The 16,637-nt window shown below is 50.3% G+C and overlaps 1 protein-coding gene across 1 annotated transcript; it reads left to right on the forward strand.

Annotated features, from left to right (window-relative positions):
- The first annotated feature begins 1,039 nt into the window (after positions 1–1,039).
- Positions 1,040–15,891, forward strand: LOC129713729 (tyrosinase-like). Its single transcript, XM_055662985.1, has 4 exons — positions 1,040–1,931; positions 7,849–8,053; positions 9,211–9,352; positions 14,432–15,891. The coding sequence occupies exons 1-4, from the start codon at positions 1,122–1,124 to the stop codon at positions 14,610–14,612; spliced, it is 1,338 nt and encodes a 445-aa protein (XP_055518960.1). The 5' UTR covers positions 1,040–1,121; the 3' UTR covers positions 14,613–15,891.
- The last annotated feature ends 746 nt before the right edge of the window (positions 15,892–16,637 follow it).

Here is a 16,637-nt window from a genome sequence, read left to right on the forward strand (position 1 = left end):
AATGATCCCATTAAAATGTGTATTTATGTCACAAACTATGGAATTCATATTTTTCAGTATTATTATCAAGGAAAAGCAGTTCCAATTGTTTGATATTACTTATTATTGTTTAATATAATTCATATGGAGGAGAAAACATAATAGCTCTAAAACCTACCTTAATTTTGCATACTCACTAAAGATAATCCCCCTCCCCCATCTCTCTCTCACATTCCCCCCTCTTTCTTGCGGGGGGGGAAAGATGAAGGCGGTGCGGGCCCAGCGGGGGTCAGCGAGGGTGGCGTGGGCCCAACGGAGGTCAGCTGGGGTGGCGTGGGCCCAGCGGGGGTGGCGTGGGCCCAGTGGGGGTGACGTAGGCCCAGTGGGGGTGGCGTGGGGCCAGCAGGGGTGGCGTGGGGCCCGGCGGGGGTGGCATGGGCCCAGCGGGGATGGCGTGGGCCCAGTGCGGGGGGTGGGCCCATGGGCCCAGCGGAGGTCAGCGGGGGGTGGCGTGGGGGTGGTGGGGGGGATGGGCCCAGAGGGCTTGGGCCCCAGCGGGGGTGGCGTGGGCCCGGGGGGTGGCGAGCGGAGGGCAGGGGTGGTGTGTGGGGGCAGATGGCTCGGCGGGGGAGGCGAGGGGAGCGGGCTCTGCCACAGCGGCGTCTGGTGTTGGGGTTACAGCGTTGGGTTCAGATTCAACCACTCTTGCCTGGCGACAGGAGAACAGAGAACTGACCGTATCCAAAGTGGAAACGTTGTTTATTTTTTGAACGATTTTTTGTGATTTTTTGTTAGGGGGGAAAAAAGGGGTGTGTGGTCGCACCCAACGCACCCCCCCCCCCCCCCCCCCCCCCCCCTTCGGACGGCCATGACTAGGGCCTGTACCCGTGCTGTATCTCTAAACTAAACACATTGATAATCCTTACTCTGTTATAACGGACAATTGGCAATAACGGACACCATTTATATAATGTTACAACGAGGGTTTACAGTATAGATTTTGTGACCTCCCTCTCTCCTTTGCCCCATTTAACTACTAACCTGCCCTTTCTTTGCAGAGGCAGGGCCAGCCTGAGGGAGCCGGAGCCGGAGACAAGTGCTAGCGGCACCGACCCCCCGGGGAAGCTGCCACCTGCGGCGACATGTGGTCGTGGTCGTGGCCCCGGGCCGGGCTGTTGACGGCTGCCGCGTTGTTGGCCCTGGCAAGCGGGCAGATCCCCAGCCTGTGCTCGGGCCCCGAGCAGCTGTGGAGCCGCCGCTGCTGCCCGGCGTGGTGGGCCGACGGCTCGGCCTGCGGCAACGTGTCGGGCCGGGGCTGGTGCCGGCGGCTGGAGCGGGCGGGAGAGCGGCGGGCAGCCGCAGGGAGCTGGGGCGGCGGTGCCGACTTTCGCCTGGGCTGGCCGGGCTACTTCTACGAGGAGGTGTGCGAGTGTAGGCCGCGTTACCATGGCAGTGACTGCGGGGAGTGCGCGGCGGGCTGGGCCGGGCCCGGTTGCCGGCGGCCGCACCTGGTGAAGCGGCTCAACCTGTGGGACATGCCCGAGGCCCAGCGGGACCGCTTCCTCGACCGCCTGCTGCAGGCCAAGCGCACCGACAGCCCGCGGTACCTGATCTACGGCAGCGCCAGCCCCAGGCCCGGCTCCCCGCTGCGCCTCCGCCGCGCCAGCCTCTACGACGTGTTCGCCTGGGCCCACTACGTGTGCGTCAAGCACCGCGGCGACGGGCAGCCCGGCTCCTTCGCCCACCGTGGGCCCGCCTTCCCCTGCTGGCACCGCGCCTACCTCCTCTTCTTCGAGCGGGAGATGCGAAACCTGACCGGCGACCCCGACTTCTTCGTGCCCTACTGGAGCTGGGCCGGGCAGCCCGCCTGCGACGTCTGCATTGACACCATCTTCGGCTCCAGCAACGCCAGCGGCCTCCTCAACCAGGCGTCGCGCTTCCAGCAATGGCCGGTGAGAATCACACTCCATAGACAGTGCCTTTAACTCAATTACTAATCTCCCCTTGATCACCCTTCCCATTGACAGTGCCTTCCCTCAATTAATACATTTAAGTTTAAGTTTAAGTAATTTTATTGGCCAAGTATTCACATACAAGGAATTTGCCTTGGTGCTCCGCCCACTAGTAACAACATGACACACAGTGACAGTTACGAATGACTCAGAAAACACTAAACATTAATAATAATAAAATATTAATGATAAAACACCATTGATCAAGTATGTGAACCAACAAAATACCAGATCAAAGGGAGGCTACAGATTTGTGGCTGTTGAGTAGAGCAACTACTCGTGGATAAAAGCTGTTTTTATGTCAGGCCATGGCAGCTTTGACAGTCCAGAGTCGCCTTCCAGAGGGAAGTGATTCAAAGAGTTTGTGGCCAGAGTGAGAGGGGTCAGAGATGATCTTGCCCGCTCGCTTCCTGGCCCTTGCAGTGTACAGTTCATCAATGGAGGGAAGGTTGCAGCCAACAACCTTCTCAGCTGATCGGACGATTCGCTGCAGCCTCCAGGTGTCGTGCTTGGTGGCTGAGCCAAACCAGACCATGATGGACAATTCCCCATTGATAATGTATTTCCCCCAATTAACGATTCCCCACCTCCCACTGATAATCCCCCTCTTCCCTTTGATCACCCTTCACATTGATATTACCTTCTCTCAATTAATAATTCCTCCTCTCCCTAATATCACTGCCTTCCCTCCATTAACAATTTTAATTGTGAGAAGAATATTGAAGTCGGGTCGGGGGGGAGTTCCCCCGGCCACAGGTACCATGTAGTCATTCCTTGCTCCATGGTCGGATAGTCGGTGACTAAACCATCTCCCACACCTGGGTTGCCAGGTGAGGAGGGGGTTGTGGACCCCCAGCAGGACCAAAAACAAGACCTGTCAAAGGGCAGATTCAGATTCAGATTCAGATTCAATTTAATTGTCATTGTCAGTGTACAGTACAGAGACAACAAAATGCATTTAGCATCTCCCTTGAAGAGCGACATAGCCATAGCAAACGATTTGAATTAAAAAAAATAATACGTTGTTGAGTAGAGTGACAGCCGCCGGAAAGAAGCTGTTCCTCGACCTGCTGGTTCGGCAACGGAGAGACCTGTAGCGCCTCCCGGATGGTAGGAGGGTAAACAGTCCATGGTTGGGGTGAGAGCAGTCCTTGGCGATGCTGAGCGCCCTCCGCAGACAACGCTTTCTTTGGACAGACTCAATGGAGGGGAGCGTGGAACCGGTGATGCGTTGGGCAATTTTCACCACCCTCTGCAATGCCTTCCGGTCGGAGACAGAGCAGTTGCCATACCATACTGTGATGCAGTTGGTAAGGATGCTCTTGATGGTGCAGCGGTAGAAGTTCACCAGGATCTGAGGAGACAGATGGACCTTCTTCAGTCTCCTCAGGAAGAAGAGACGCTGATGAGCCTTCTTGATCAGAGTAGATGTATTGTGGGTCCAAGAGAGGTCATCAGAGATGTTGACTCCCAGGAACCTGAAGCTAGAAACACGTTCCACCTCCGTCCCGTTAATGTGGATGGGGATGTGCGTGCCGCCTCTGGACTTCCTGAAGTCTACAATGAGCTCCTTGGTCTTCTTGGAGTTAAGGGCCAGGTTGTTGTCAGCGCACCATGCTGCTAAGTGCTGGACCTCCTCCCTGTAGGCCAGCTCATCGTTGTTGCTGATGAGGCCAATCACCGTTGTATCATCTGCATACTTGATGATGGTGTTAGTACCATGTACAGGTGTGCAGTCATAGGTGAAGAGGGAGTAGAGGAGGGGGCTCAGCACACAGCCCTGAGGAACGCCGGTGTTCAGGGTGAGGGTTGAAGAGGTGTGCTTGTCTAACCTCACAGACTGGGGTCTGTTGGTTAGAAAGTCCAGTATCCAGTTGCAGAGGGAGGGGTCGATGCCCAGGTTACCGAGTTTGGTGATCAGTTTTGATGGAATAATGGTGTTGAATGCTGAGCTGTAATCGATGAACAGCATTCTTACGTAAGTGTCTCTGTTGTCGAGGTGGGAGAGGGCGGAGTGAAGTGCCGTTGAGATGGCATCGTCCGTACTCCTGTTCTTGCGGTAGGCAAACTGATAGGGATCCAGTGTGGGGGGTAGGCAGCTTTTGAGGTGTGCCAGGACCAGCCTCTCGAAGCACTTGGTGATGATGGGGGTAAGTGCAACTGGGCGGAAGTCGTTGAGGCTTGCCGCAGTGGAGTGTTTTGGCACTGGCACGATGGAGGTGGCTTTAAGGCAAGTGGGGACAACTGCTTGGGCAAGTGACAGGTTGAAGATGTCAGTCCAGACGTCTGTCAGCTGCGCAGCACAGGCCCTGAGCACGCGCCCGGGGATGCCGTCAGGGCCAGCAGCCTTACGTGCATTAGTCCTACTCAGTGCCACGTACACGTCGTAGGGGGTGAGTGTGAGGGGTTGGTGATCGGCAGGTAGCACAGCCTTGATGGCTGTCTCTAGATTGTCCCTGTCGAAGCGGCCAGATGAGCTTCTAGTGAGCCAACGGCCATCCACACTTCAGTAGAAGTTGTGATCACTGTCGTACACGGCATTGTAAAAGGCCCGTTGATGTTTTCAACGATGATGATGATGCATCCCACTGATAATCCCCATCTCCCCATTGATCACCCTTCACATTGACAGTACCTTCTCCCGATCAATAATTCACCCTCTCCCACTGACAATCCCCATTAATAATCCCCTTCTCCCCATACATAGTGCCTTCCCACAATTAATAGTGCCTTCTCTCCCCATTCATCATCCCTTTCCATTGACACCCCATTCCCATTGTTGGGGGAGTCCAGAACCAGGGGCCACAGTTTAAGAATAAGGAGTAAGCCATTTAGAATGGAGATGAGGAAACACGTTTTCTCACAGAGAGTGGTGAGTCTCTGCCTCAGAGGGCGGTGGGGGCTGGTTCTCTGGATACTTTCAAGAGAGAGCTAGATAGGGCTCTTAAAGATAGCGGAGTCAGGGGATATGGGGAGTAGGCAGGAACGGGGTACTAATTGGGGATGATCAGCCATGATCACATTGAATGGCGGTGCTGGCTCGAAGGGCCGAATGGCCTACTCCTGCACCTATTGTCTATTGACAGTGCCTTCCCTCAATTGACAATTCCCCCTCTCCCCAAGATGGCGGCGCCCTGGTTGGCTGCGGCAGCATTGACTCTCGATAGCGATAGCGATAGCGATAGCGATCTATTTTACAGAACTATGCACATGAAGCACTTTTTATGGACACACTAAGCACCTTTACTGATCGCCTGATATAAATGTTATATTCTGCTGCTACTTTGAAGAGTCAATGCAACGAAATTTCGTTCAATGTGCACTGTGTCTATGTGTATACCTGAATGACAATTAAAGTTATATTATATTATTATTATTATTGATAATCCCCATTTCCCAATTAGTTATAACTGTAGTTTAGTTTAGGGATGCAGAGCTGAAACAGGCCCTCCGGCCCACCGAGTCCGCTCCTACCAGCGATCCCCGCACATTAACACTATCCTACACACACTAGGGACAATTTACACATACAAACATACATCCAATTAACCTACATACCCGTACTTCTTTGGAGTGTGGGAAGAATTCGAAGATCTCGGAGAAAACCCATGCAGGTCACAGGGAGAACGTACAAACTCCATACAGACAGCACCCGTAGTCGGAATCGAACCCGGGTCTCCGGTGCTGTAAAGCAGTAGCTCTACCCTGTGCCACTGTCACCGGCCTAATTTATCCCATTCCCCATTAATAACCCCCTCCCCATTGATCCTTCCAGTTGACAGTGCCTTCCCGCAATTTAATACTTCCCCTTTGATAAAGGCCCCTCTCCATTGATATTCCCCATTGATCCCATCTCCATTGATAATACTCTAGCCCGCTGATCATCTTGTTCCTCTTGTGTATGGCATGCACAGCCTAAAGCCTCTGTCCCACTTAGGAGCCCGAAACAGCAACCTCTAGTGACCTTGCCCGCAACCCAAAAAAAAATCAAGGTCGAGGTGACCTGCAACCTCCTACCACCTCCCACGCACATGTTGAAAACCTTCCTCGACTATGACGAAAACCGACTTCGGACTAGACCTGTGACTAAAAATGATCGATTTTTAAAACGGCAACCTATTTTTAGTCGAGGCCAGTTTTAATCATGATGAAAAAAATAGCAGCAACCTAGATGAAGCCTCAACCACGCGGAAACCACTTTCAACCATTAGGGAGAGTGACCAAAACCTCCGGTGACCTAATGGAAACCTTGGGTGGCGGGCAAGGTCACTGGAGGTTGCTGTTTAGGTCTCCTAAGTGAGACAGGGGCTTAAAGTTATAGGACAACTTATTCCTGTTGATCATCACTTCCCATTGATAGTGCTTTCCCTCAATTAAATTCCCCCGTCTCCCACTGACAATCCCTCTCGCTCCATTGGCAGTGCCCTCTCTCAATTAATAATTCTCCCCATTGATAATCCCATTTTCCCCATTGATCATCCCCCTCTCCCCATCGGGACACCGAGCTGGGGCGGCGCCCTGGAGCTGGGGCAGCTGCCCGGAGCTGATGCTGTGGCGGGCCGTCTCGGAGCGGAGACGGCGTTCCGGCTTTCGGCGGCGGTGACATCACCACGGAGGTCACCGCCATTCAATATGATCATGGCTGATCATCCAACTCAGTATCCTGTTCCTGCCTTCTCTCCATACCCCCTGATCCCTTTAGCCACAAGGGCCACATCTAACTCCCTCTTAAATATAGCCAATTAACTGGCCTCAACTACCTTCTGCGGCAGAGAATTCCAGAGATTCACCACTCTCTGTGTGAAAAAGGTTTTCCTCATCTCGGTACCATCATGTACCGAACCCAAATGCCACCAACCCTGGTTGCGTGGCAAATAAAGATTCTATTCTATTCTATTCCATGGACCACAATTGCTTGGACCAGTTTCCCATGTAGGAACTTGCCGAAACCGCTCTGAAGTTCAGGTAAATCACATCTACTGCACCGCCCTTATCGATACACTTCAAAGAATTCAATCATATTGGTCAGACAAGACCTGCCCTTGACATTGGCAAGCTGGCTCTCTCTGATTAGTCCCTGCCGCTCCAAGTGGTAATTAATTTTGTACCCGAGAATTTTTTCTGCAGCTCCCATATTACTTATGTTAATATCCACCCCTCACTGCCACACCCTGCAGCTTACTGCCAGTATTTCATTACCAGTCATCCACTCAATTAATATCTGACCATCTCTCCTAATCCCAGAGCCACTCTCTGACTCCCCAGACAGACGCAAAGGGGTAACTTAGCGTGACAGGCAGCATCCCAGAGAGAAGGAACGGGGGATGTTTCACGACGAGACCCTTCTTCATACTGGGAGAGGGAGACATAGAGATATGGAAGGGTAAGGTGTGAAAACGAGAGATCAAAGGGAAAATGAAGAATGGTTCACTGTTAGCTGATGGGAAGGTGACAACGAGGCGTACAGTCAGTAAAATGTAATCAGGAGAACGGTGAAACGAGTCAGGGAATTATGATGGGGAGGGATGGAGAGAGAGAGAAAGCAAGGGTTACATGAAGTTAGAGAAGTCAATGTTCATACCACTGGGGTGTAAGCTGCCCAAGCAAAATATGGGATGCTGTTCCTCTGATTTGCTTTGGGCCTCACTCTGACAATGGAGTAGTAGACTTGATGGACCGAATGGCCTAATTCTGCTCCTATCAATATGAGCTTATGAACTCTCCCACTAGTGGAAACATCTTTTCCACATTCATTCTCTCCAGGCCTTTGTTGCCTCTGAATAATTCCACCTACACTTTCTCCTCGGTTCTCTGCACCTCCACTCACTGCCTCTCCCTCCCTCCCTCCCTCTTGTAGACATTCTGTTTGGAAGAGAGCACCCACGAGCTGGACTTTGAGCTGGTTTGCCCGCCGGGTCCCAAGCGTCTCATCCGCCGCACGCCGTCCGTGAGCGGCGATTTGCCCAGCCTACAGGACGTGCGCTCGAGCCTTCTGCTGCCCATCTATGACACGCACCCCTACAACGAGAGCGCCCTGGGATCCTTCCGCAACACGTTGGAAGGTGAGTAGCCACGCGCACAGCAAGATCCCATGGAAAAGGGAAAGTGATGAAGGGTGTACGGTAGGCGGCGCGACTCTCGTCAGCAGCGGCCTCTGCAGCCCGTCTGCGTTTTTATTATTTTTTGTCTATGTTTTTATGTAGTTTTTGTTATTTTTTGTTGGGGTGTGTGTGTGGGAGGGAGGGGGTAACTTTTAAATCTCTCCCTGCACGGGAGACCCAACCTTTTCTTTGTCGGATCTCCGTTGCCGTTGGGGCTGCAACGAGGAGCGGCCTCCAACAGGAGAAGACCGGGGGCTCTGGTGCCGACGACTCACCTCACCATCGCGGAGCTGGCCGAGTCCAGAGCGGGTGGAGCGGTGGTGGAGCGCTGCTGCTGCTGCGGCCCGACCTCCGGAGATTCGGAGGCTGCAACTGCGGGTCTGGCGGATGGCGGCACCGGGAGCCCGCGGGTCCCTGGAGGGAGACCGCTTTTCAGGGCTCCCGCAACGGCGACTTCTCCCGCCCGAGTTGCGGGGTCGAAGAGCTCCTGGAGCGGGGCCTTACAGCACCGCCCCGCGCGGCTTGGAATGGCCGCGGGACTCTGCGAGCGCACGCCGGGGGCTCTAACATCAAGAACCCGGTGTGCGACCTTGCATCACCCGGCGTGGCTTTAATGGCCGTGGGGACAATCGCCATCGCCAGCCGGGGGCTTTGACTTTGACTCTCTGACATGGGGGGGGGGGGGGGGGGGGGGGGGGAAGGTGCAGTGGAGAGATAAGTTTTTTTGGCCTTCCATCACAGCGATGTGATGTATGTTTATGTAAATTATGTTGTGTCTTGGGTCTATTTGTTTGTAATGTATGGCTGCAGAAACGGTCATTTCGTTTGGACCTCAAGGGGTCCAAATGACAAATAAATTGAATTGAATTGAATTGAATTCGCCTGCAGAAAGATCAGAATGGGAAGAGGAGTTCAAATGGTTCAAATGATCCCAGCAGACCTTGGCTGACCGACTGGAGTATGCTTGGTGTCGCCGATGTAAAGGAGGCCACATTGGGAACACTGGGATGTAGTAGATGAGGTTAAAGGTGGTACATGTGTGCCTTATGCTGTGTTTCAGCTTCAGGGCTGAATGACTTTTCTGTTGCTAAACTGATGGCCTTATCCTCTGCTCCCAGGGTTCCTGCTGCCTAGTGACCCCCAGACCCTCTACCCCAGCATGCACAATATGGTTCATTATTTCTGCGGTGGGACAATGTCAAATGCAGCTTATTCGGCCAACGACCCTCTCTTCCTATCTCATCACGCCTACATCGACAAGTAAGACTTTACATTTACTTGGTGTCTTTAACATTATATTAAGTACATGTTCATAAGTGATGGAAGCAGAATTAGGCCATTTGGCCCATCAAGTCTACTCCGTCATTCAATCATGGATGATCTATCTTTCCCTCTTAACCCCGTTCTCCTGCTTTCTCCCCGTAACCCTGGCACCCGCACTAATCAAGAATCTATCTATCTCTGCCTTAAAAATACTCCACAGCCGTCTGTGGCAATGAATTCCACATATTCACTAAAGAAATTCCTCCTCATCTCCTACCTAAAGGAACGTCCTTTAATTCTGAGGCTAAGATCTCTGGTCCTAGACACTCCCACTAGTGGAAATAATCGCCCCAAGGGATAATGAAAAGTTATCGTGCAAGTTCTGACAATGAGCAGGGTTGTTTGGGGCAAGTGGTCAACAGACATTAAGGAATATCTTGCAGAAGCTGCAAGGTAAGTGGGCAGGAGCAGAGACACTACACAGGAGCTGGTGGGGCTGCAGTTGCCAATGGGACAATTGGAATCTGGGATATGGAAATAGGGAGTTCTCAGAGACGGAGAAGGAGCGAGAGATCTGGAGGGGTTTGGATCAGGGAGAGAAAACAGGAGCCAATGCCGGGCAGTAGACATATAGTCACCCAGCGTTGAAACAGGCCCTTCGGCCCAACTTGCCCACACTGGCCAACATGCCCCAGCTACACTAGTCCCATCTGCCTGCATTTGTCCCATATCCCTCTATACTTGTCCAATCCATGTACCTGTCTAATTGTTTCTTAAACCTTGCAATAGTCCCTGCGTCAACTACCTCCTCTGGCAGCTCGTTCTATACAAAAGGTTACCCCGCAGATTCCTTTCAAATCTTTCTGCCTTCACCTTAAACCTATGCTTTTTGGTTCTCGATTCCCCTACTCTGGGCAAGAGACTCTGTGCATCCACCTGATCTTTTTCTCTCATGATTTTATACACATTAGACATTATTCGGCCTGAGGGGTTGAACGATGCCCTCCTCCTGCAACTTGAAGGAGTCACTGGTGCTCCATTGTGGGTTGTGATGGGAAGCCTCGGAGCCAGGGAAGGGAAGCCTAGACTTCAGATCATAGACAATAGGAAATCAGATTATAGACAATAGACTAGACAAAGTGGGACCCGTTGGGTCCCATGTTCACACGGGAGGGCTGGTCCCCCGACGCAATATTCCGCCTCTCCACCAATTCCAATATTGGTGGCCAGTGGGGGGGGGCTTTCTGGAGCGCTGGTATGGGTTCTTGGGGTGGCAGCTCAGTCCCTCAAGCCTGATCTGCTGGCAGCTCACTCACAGCTGGTGGACTGGCAGTTGACTCATGGCTATTCCTTGAAATTCCATTTCAAGCAGGGTGCAAGGCCACCAAATTCAAATCCAACCATTCAGCAGGGTGCAAGGCCACCAAATTCAAGTGCAGTTTCATACCACTTTTAGCAGGGTGCAAGGCCACCGAATTCAAGTGCAGTTTCCAACCACTTCAAGCTGGATGCAAGGCCATCAAATTCAAGTGCAGTATCATACCACTTCAAGCAAGGTGCAAGGCCACCAAATTCAGTGCGGTTTCATTCCACTTCAAGGATGATGCAAGGCCACCAAATTCAAATGCAGTTTCATTCCATTTCAAGCAGGGTGCAAGGCCACCAAATTTAAATGCAGCTTCATATCATTTCATGCAAGGTGAAACCACAATAAAATCACCATAAAACCACACAAAACACCAAATTCAGTTCAGTAGACATTCAGTGTATTCAGTTGATTCACAGCTTAGACAGAGTCGTGACCTCTCCCTCCCCCATCATGCAGAGACTGAGCCACACCCACACCTCCGAGTTTTGAAACCCCTCCCCCTCCGACCAGAAAAGGTGTGGCCTTCATGGCGTGATTGACAGGAGAGAGATTCTCAACATTTTTTAAACACTAATAACACTTTTATTTTTCATTGATGGGAAGAATTCTCTGCACATGCTGAGCAGAGGGGGACTGAGTAAGATGGCGAAAAATCACAGCTGTAAGTGGTAGCTTTTTATCTAAAATCAATATACAGTGCAAACAGGAAGTAAGTGCATTTGCAGTAGTGCCTTTTAACTTCAAGCCAAAGCACCCAAGCCACCATGTGCAGTAAGTAGTGCTTTTCAACTTCAAGCCAAAGCACCCAAGCAACCATTTGCAGTAAGTAGTGCCTTTCAGCTTCAAGCCAAAGCACCCAAGCCACCATTTGCAGTGCCTTTCAACTTCAAGCCAAAGCACCCAAGCCACCATTTGCAGTAAGTAGTGCTTTGTAACTTCAAGCCAAAGCACACAAGCCACAATTTGCAGTAAGTAGTGCCTTTTAACTTCAAGCCAAAGCACACAAACAACCATTTGTGGGCAGTGCCTTTTTGCTTCAAACTAACCATATTTTCATTTTCAAACCACATTAAGGGGACTCACAGTTGAGTAGACATGTGTTCAGTGTTATTCAGAGCTCAGAGAGATGTGACCCTTTGGCTTCATCCATCTTGCAGAGACTGAGTGAGACACAACTGCCTGGTTTTATAGTCCCTCCCCCTCCCTCCAGCAGGGGCAGCAGAGAGAATGGTGAATTTAAAAAAAAACATTAATATCTCTCTGATTTGTCATCGATGGGAAAAATCCTCCAGTCCAAGAAGGTGGAGGGGGGCTCTGAGTGAGGTGGCCAAAAACGACGGCCGTAGGTGGCGGAGTTCTCTCGGAAATCGCAGCAAAGTGGGCCAAAAGCGGTCAAGATTAGACTTTTAGTAATATAGATAATAGGAGCAGGAGTAGGCCATTCGGCCCTTCGAGCCTGCACCGCCATTCAATGTGATGGTTGATCATCCACAATCAGTACCCCGATCCTGCCTTCTCCCCATATCCCCTGACTCCACTATCTTTAAGAGCCCTATTTAGCTCTCTGTTGAAAGCATCCAGAGAACCTGCCTCCACCACCCTCTGAGGCAGAGAATTCCACATACTCACAACTCTCTGTGTTTCTTCATCTCTGTTCTAAATGGCTTACCCCTTATTCTTAAACTGTGCCCCCTGGTTCTGGGTTCCCTCAACATCAGGAACATGTTTCCTGCCTCTAGTGTGTCCAAACCCTTAATAATCTTATATGTTTCAATAAGAACCCCTCTCATCCTTCTAAACTCCAGAGTGTACAAGCACAGCCGCTCCATTCTCTCAACATATGACAGTCCCACCATCCTGGGAAGTAACCTTGTGAACCTATGCTGCACTTCCTCAATAGCAAAACTGTCCTTCCTCAAATTTCGAGACAAATACTGCACACAATACTCCAGGTTTGGTCTCGCTAGGGCCCTGTACAACTGCAGAAGGACCACTTTGCTCCTGTACTCATCTCCTCTTGTTATGAAGGCCAACATGCCATTCACTTTCTTCACTGCCTGCTGTACCTGCATGCTTACTTTAATCGACTGATCGACTGATGAACAAGGTTGTACTTCCCCCTTTCCCAACTTGACACTATTTAGATAATAATCTGCCTTCCTGTTTTTGCTACCAAAGTGGATAACCTCACATTTATCCACGTTAAACTGCATCTGCCATGCATCTGCTCACTCACACAACCTGTCCAAGTCACCCTGCATTCTCATAGCATCCTCCTCACAGTTCACACTGTCACCCAGCTTTGTGTCATCTGCAAATTTGCTAATGTTATTTGTAATCCTTTCATCTACATCATTAATATGTATTGTAAATAGCTGTGGTCCCAGCACCGAGCCTTGTGGTGCCCCACTAATCACTGCCTGCATTCTGAAAGGGACCCGTTAATCCCTATTTGTTTCCTGTTTGCCACCCAATTTTCTATCCATGTCAACACTCTACCCCCAATATCATGTGCCCTAATTTTGCCCACTAATTTCCTATGTGGGACCTTATCAAATGCTTTCTGAAAGCCCAGGTACACTACATCCACTGGCTCTCCCTTGTCCATTTTCCTAGTTACATCCTCAAAAAAGTCCAGAAGATTAATCAAGCATGATTTCCCCTTCATAAATCCATGCTGACTCAGACCGATCCTGTTACTGCTATACAAATGTGCCGCTATTTCATCTTTTATAATTGACTCCAGCATGTTCCCCACCACCGATGTCAGGCTAACTGGTCTATAATTCCCTGTTTTCTCTCTCCCGCCTTTCTTAAAAAGTGGGATAACATTAGCTACCCTCCAATCCACGGGAACTGATCCTGAATCTATAGAATCTATAGAACATTGGAAAATGATCACCATTGCTTCCAAGATTTCTAGAGCCACTTCCGTGAGTACCCTGGGATGCAGACCATCAGGCCCTGGGGATTTATCAGCCTTTGGTCCCATCAGTCTACCCAACACCATTTCCTGCCTAATGTGGATTTCCTTCAGTTCCTCCGTCACCCCAGATCCTCTGGCCACTAGTACATCAGGAAGATTGTTTGTGTCCTCCTTAGTGAAGACGGATCCAAAGTACCTGTTCAACTCATCTGCCATTTCCTTGTTCCCATAATAAATTCACCTTTTTCAGTCTTCAAGGGTCCAACTTTGGTCTTAACTATTTTTTTCCTCTTCACATACCTAAAGAAGCGTTTACTATCCTCCTTTATATTCTTGGCTAGCTTACCTTCGTACCTCATCTTTTCTCCACGTATTGCCTTTTTAGTTATCTTCTGTTGCTCTTTAAACGTTACCCAATCCTCTGGCTTCCCGCTCATCTTTACTATCTTGTACATCTCTTTTATTTTTATACTGTCCCCGACTTCTCTTGTCAGCCACGGTTGCCCCTGACTCCCATTGGGATGTTTGTTCCTCTTTGGAATGAACTGATCCTGCACCTTCTGTATTATTCCCAGAAATTTGCATTGTTTTGTTGCATCCTTGCTAGGGTATCTTTCCAGTCAACTCCTCCCTCATGGCTCCATTGTCCTTTATTTCAACTGTAATTCTGACACCTCCGATTTACCCTTCTCCCTCTCTAATTGTAGATTAAAACTTATCATACAAAGGATTGATTATGTTCTTTTTTCTCTCTCTCTCACCTCTGTCAACAATGGGGCAGGATCTTTGAGATGTGGCTTCGTTCCCACCCAGGAAACTCCATTTATCCGCGGGATCCTTCCATCCCACATGGCCACCGTGCCGATGACACAATGCCACCTTTTATCCCAGTGGTGGCCAACCAAGACTTCATGAAGAGCTCGCTGGAGTTCGGCTACACTTACTCGGAAATGACCAACTGAGCTGACTGCCCTGTTCTTTGCACTCCTGCCCAAGTGGGATGCGGGCATGTGAAGAGTGAAACTAACAGCTGCCAATCTCCTGCTTCTCTTCTTTGCCCCCCTCTCCCCCCACGACAGAGTTACCTTCAGCACCTGCGACCTAACCACAGCAAGATTTTCAAGATGAGCCCCGAGTTACCCCACTTAGAAATATGACAAAATTGCTGGAGAAACTCAGCGGGTGAGGCAGCATCTATGGAGGGAAGGAATAGGCGACGTTTCGGGTTGAGACCTGAAGAAAGGTCTTGACCCAAAACATCGCCTATTTCTTCGCTCCATAGATGCTGCCTCACCCGCCGAGGTCCACCAGCATTTTTGTCTACCTTCGATTTTTCCAGCATCTGCTGTCCTTTCTTAACCACTTAGAAATATGTTCAGCCACCAAGATAGTTTAGTTTGGAGATACAGCGTGGAAACAGGCCCTTCTTACCACCGAGTCCACACCGACCGGTTACAATTTTACTAAACCAATTAACCTGCAAGACTGTACGTCTTTGGACTATGGATGAAAACCCACGCGGTCACAGGGGGGACGTACAAACTCTGTACAGACAGCATCTGTAGTCAGGATTGAACCCGGATCGCTGGCGCTACAAGGCAGCAAGTCTGCCGCTGCGCCACCGTGCTGGATTGAAAAATTCAGCAAGGAAACATGCCCCTTCGTCCCACTAAAGTCCACGCCGACCAACAATTACCCATTCACACTAGTTCTATGTTATACCACTTTCTCATCCATTCCCTGCACACCAGGGGCAATTTACAGAGGTCAATTAACCGATAAACCCGCCCTTCTTTGGTTTGTGGGAGGAAACCCACACCGTCACAGGGAGACCATGCAAACTCCACACAGACAGCAACTAATTCAACATCATGGTGTCAAAGTAATAGGGGGGTCCCCTCCCTATAAGGGCTGTACTAGTACTTGGAAACACAATTCAACAAGACAATGCACGAGCCCTTTTCTTGAATAAATATGAGGGATTTGAGATCCAAGGACAGTTTTCAGTACAGAGATGGCTGAGGAGATTCAATTCTAACACACCTAATTGGCCTCATTCAGAATTACCTGACAGTTTACTTCACAATGCTTTGCGTGGAACTAAACAAGAGGTTTGGGGACCAGAGCAGTTTGCTATTATGGAAATGGGGTTGAATCTAAATTGTACACATGCAATGTAATTTCTCTGGCACACTCCTTGTCATGTGTTTCACTGCTTATATATTAAAGGCATTACTCTGATTTTTTGGTCTCTCATTATTTTAAGGATCAGACTCATTTAACGTCAAAACGTGCTTTACATTTATCTAGCACCGTTTGAGGAATCTGAGGAAATCCTAAAGGGCTTGACAGCTTGTAAGTTCTTAGACAAGATCAAATCAGCAGCAACCAACAAAATTCACATAAACAGCCAGGAGACTTTAAGTATTACATTTCAAGACCACCAGGGGCGCCGGGGAGCTGGCCGCCCTGCCGGCAGTCTGTTCGTTTTTTCATTTTTTTGTTATTTTTTAGTTTGTTAAAAGTTTTTGTTTTAATGTTCTTCAGTTTGTTTTATGTGGGGGGAGGGAGGGGGATGGGGAAATTTTTTTTCAAGTTCTTACCTTCCCGGAGATGTGATCAATTTTCGGATCACATTCTCCGGGCTCTGCGGCCTTCAATCAATGAGGCTGGAGGCCTCCTCGGACTGTCGTGAGCCCCACCGCGGGGCGCGGACTTAACATAGGCGCAGATCCCTTACCTGGGATCGCTCCCACCGCGGCCTGCGGACTTACCATTAAGGGCTCGCAGTCACGGGTGAGGCTGAGTCAGGAGCTCCAACGTCGTGGAAGGTTCGACCAGCCCCGACGTGAGGTTCGATCACCCGGCGCGGGGGAGCTGACATCCCCCCCAATGCAGGAGCTGAACGCCTCGACACGGATGGCCCGAATGCCGCCGGCTACAGGAATCAAGGTCATCTCGTCAACGGGGGCTCGAAGCCCACGACC

Source organism: Leucoraja erinacea, chromosome 37 (genome assembly GCF_028641065.1).
Source record: "Leucoraja erinacea ecotype New England chromosome 37, Leri_hhj_1, whole genome shotgun sequence".
NCBI lineage: Eukaryota > Metazoa > Chordata > Chondrichthyes > Rajiformes > Rajidae > Leucoraja > Leucoraja erinaceus.

What these genes read in the sequence shown, in the direction of transcription:
- LOC129713729 (XM_055662985.1), top strand. Translation starts at nt 1,122, where the DNA reads ATGTGGTCGTGGTCGTGGCCCCGGGCCGGGCTGTTGACGGCTGCCGCG. An exon ending in CGCGCTTCCAGCAATGGCCG is followed by an intron (nt 1,932 to 7,848) that starts GTGAGAATCACA and finishes TCCCTCTTGTAG; the next exon opens with ACATTCTGTTTGGAAGAGAG. An exon ending in CATCACGCCTACATCGACAA is followed by an intron (nt 9,353 to 14,431) that starts GTAAGACTTTAC and finishes ACAATGGGGCAG; the next exon opens with GATCTTTGAGATGTGGCTTC.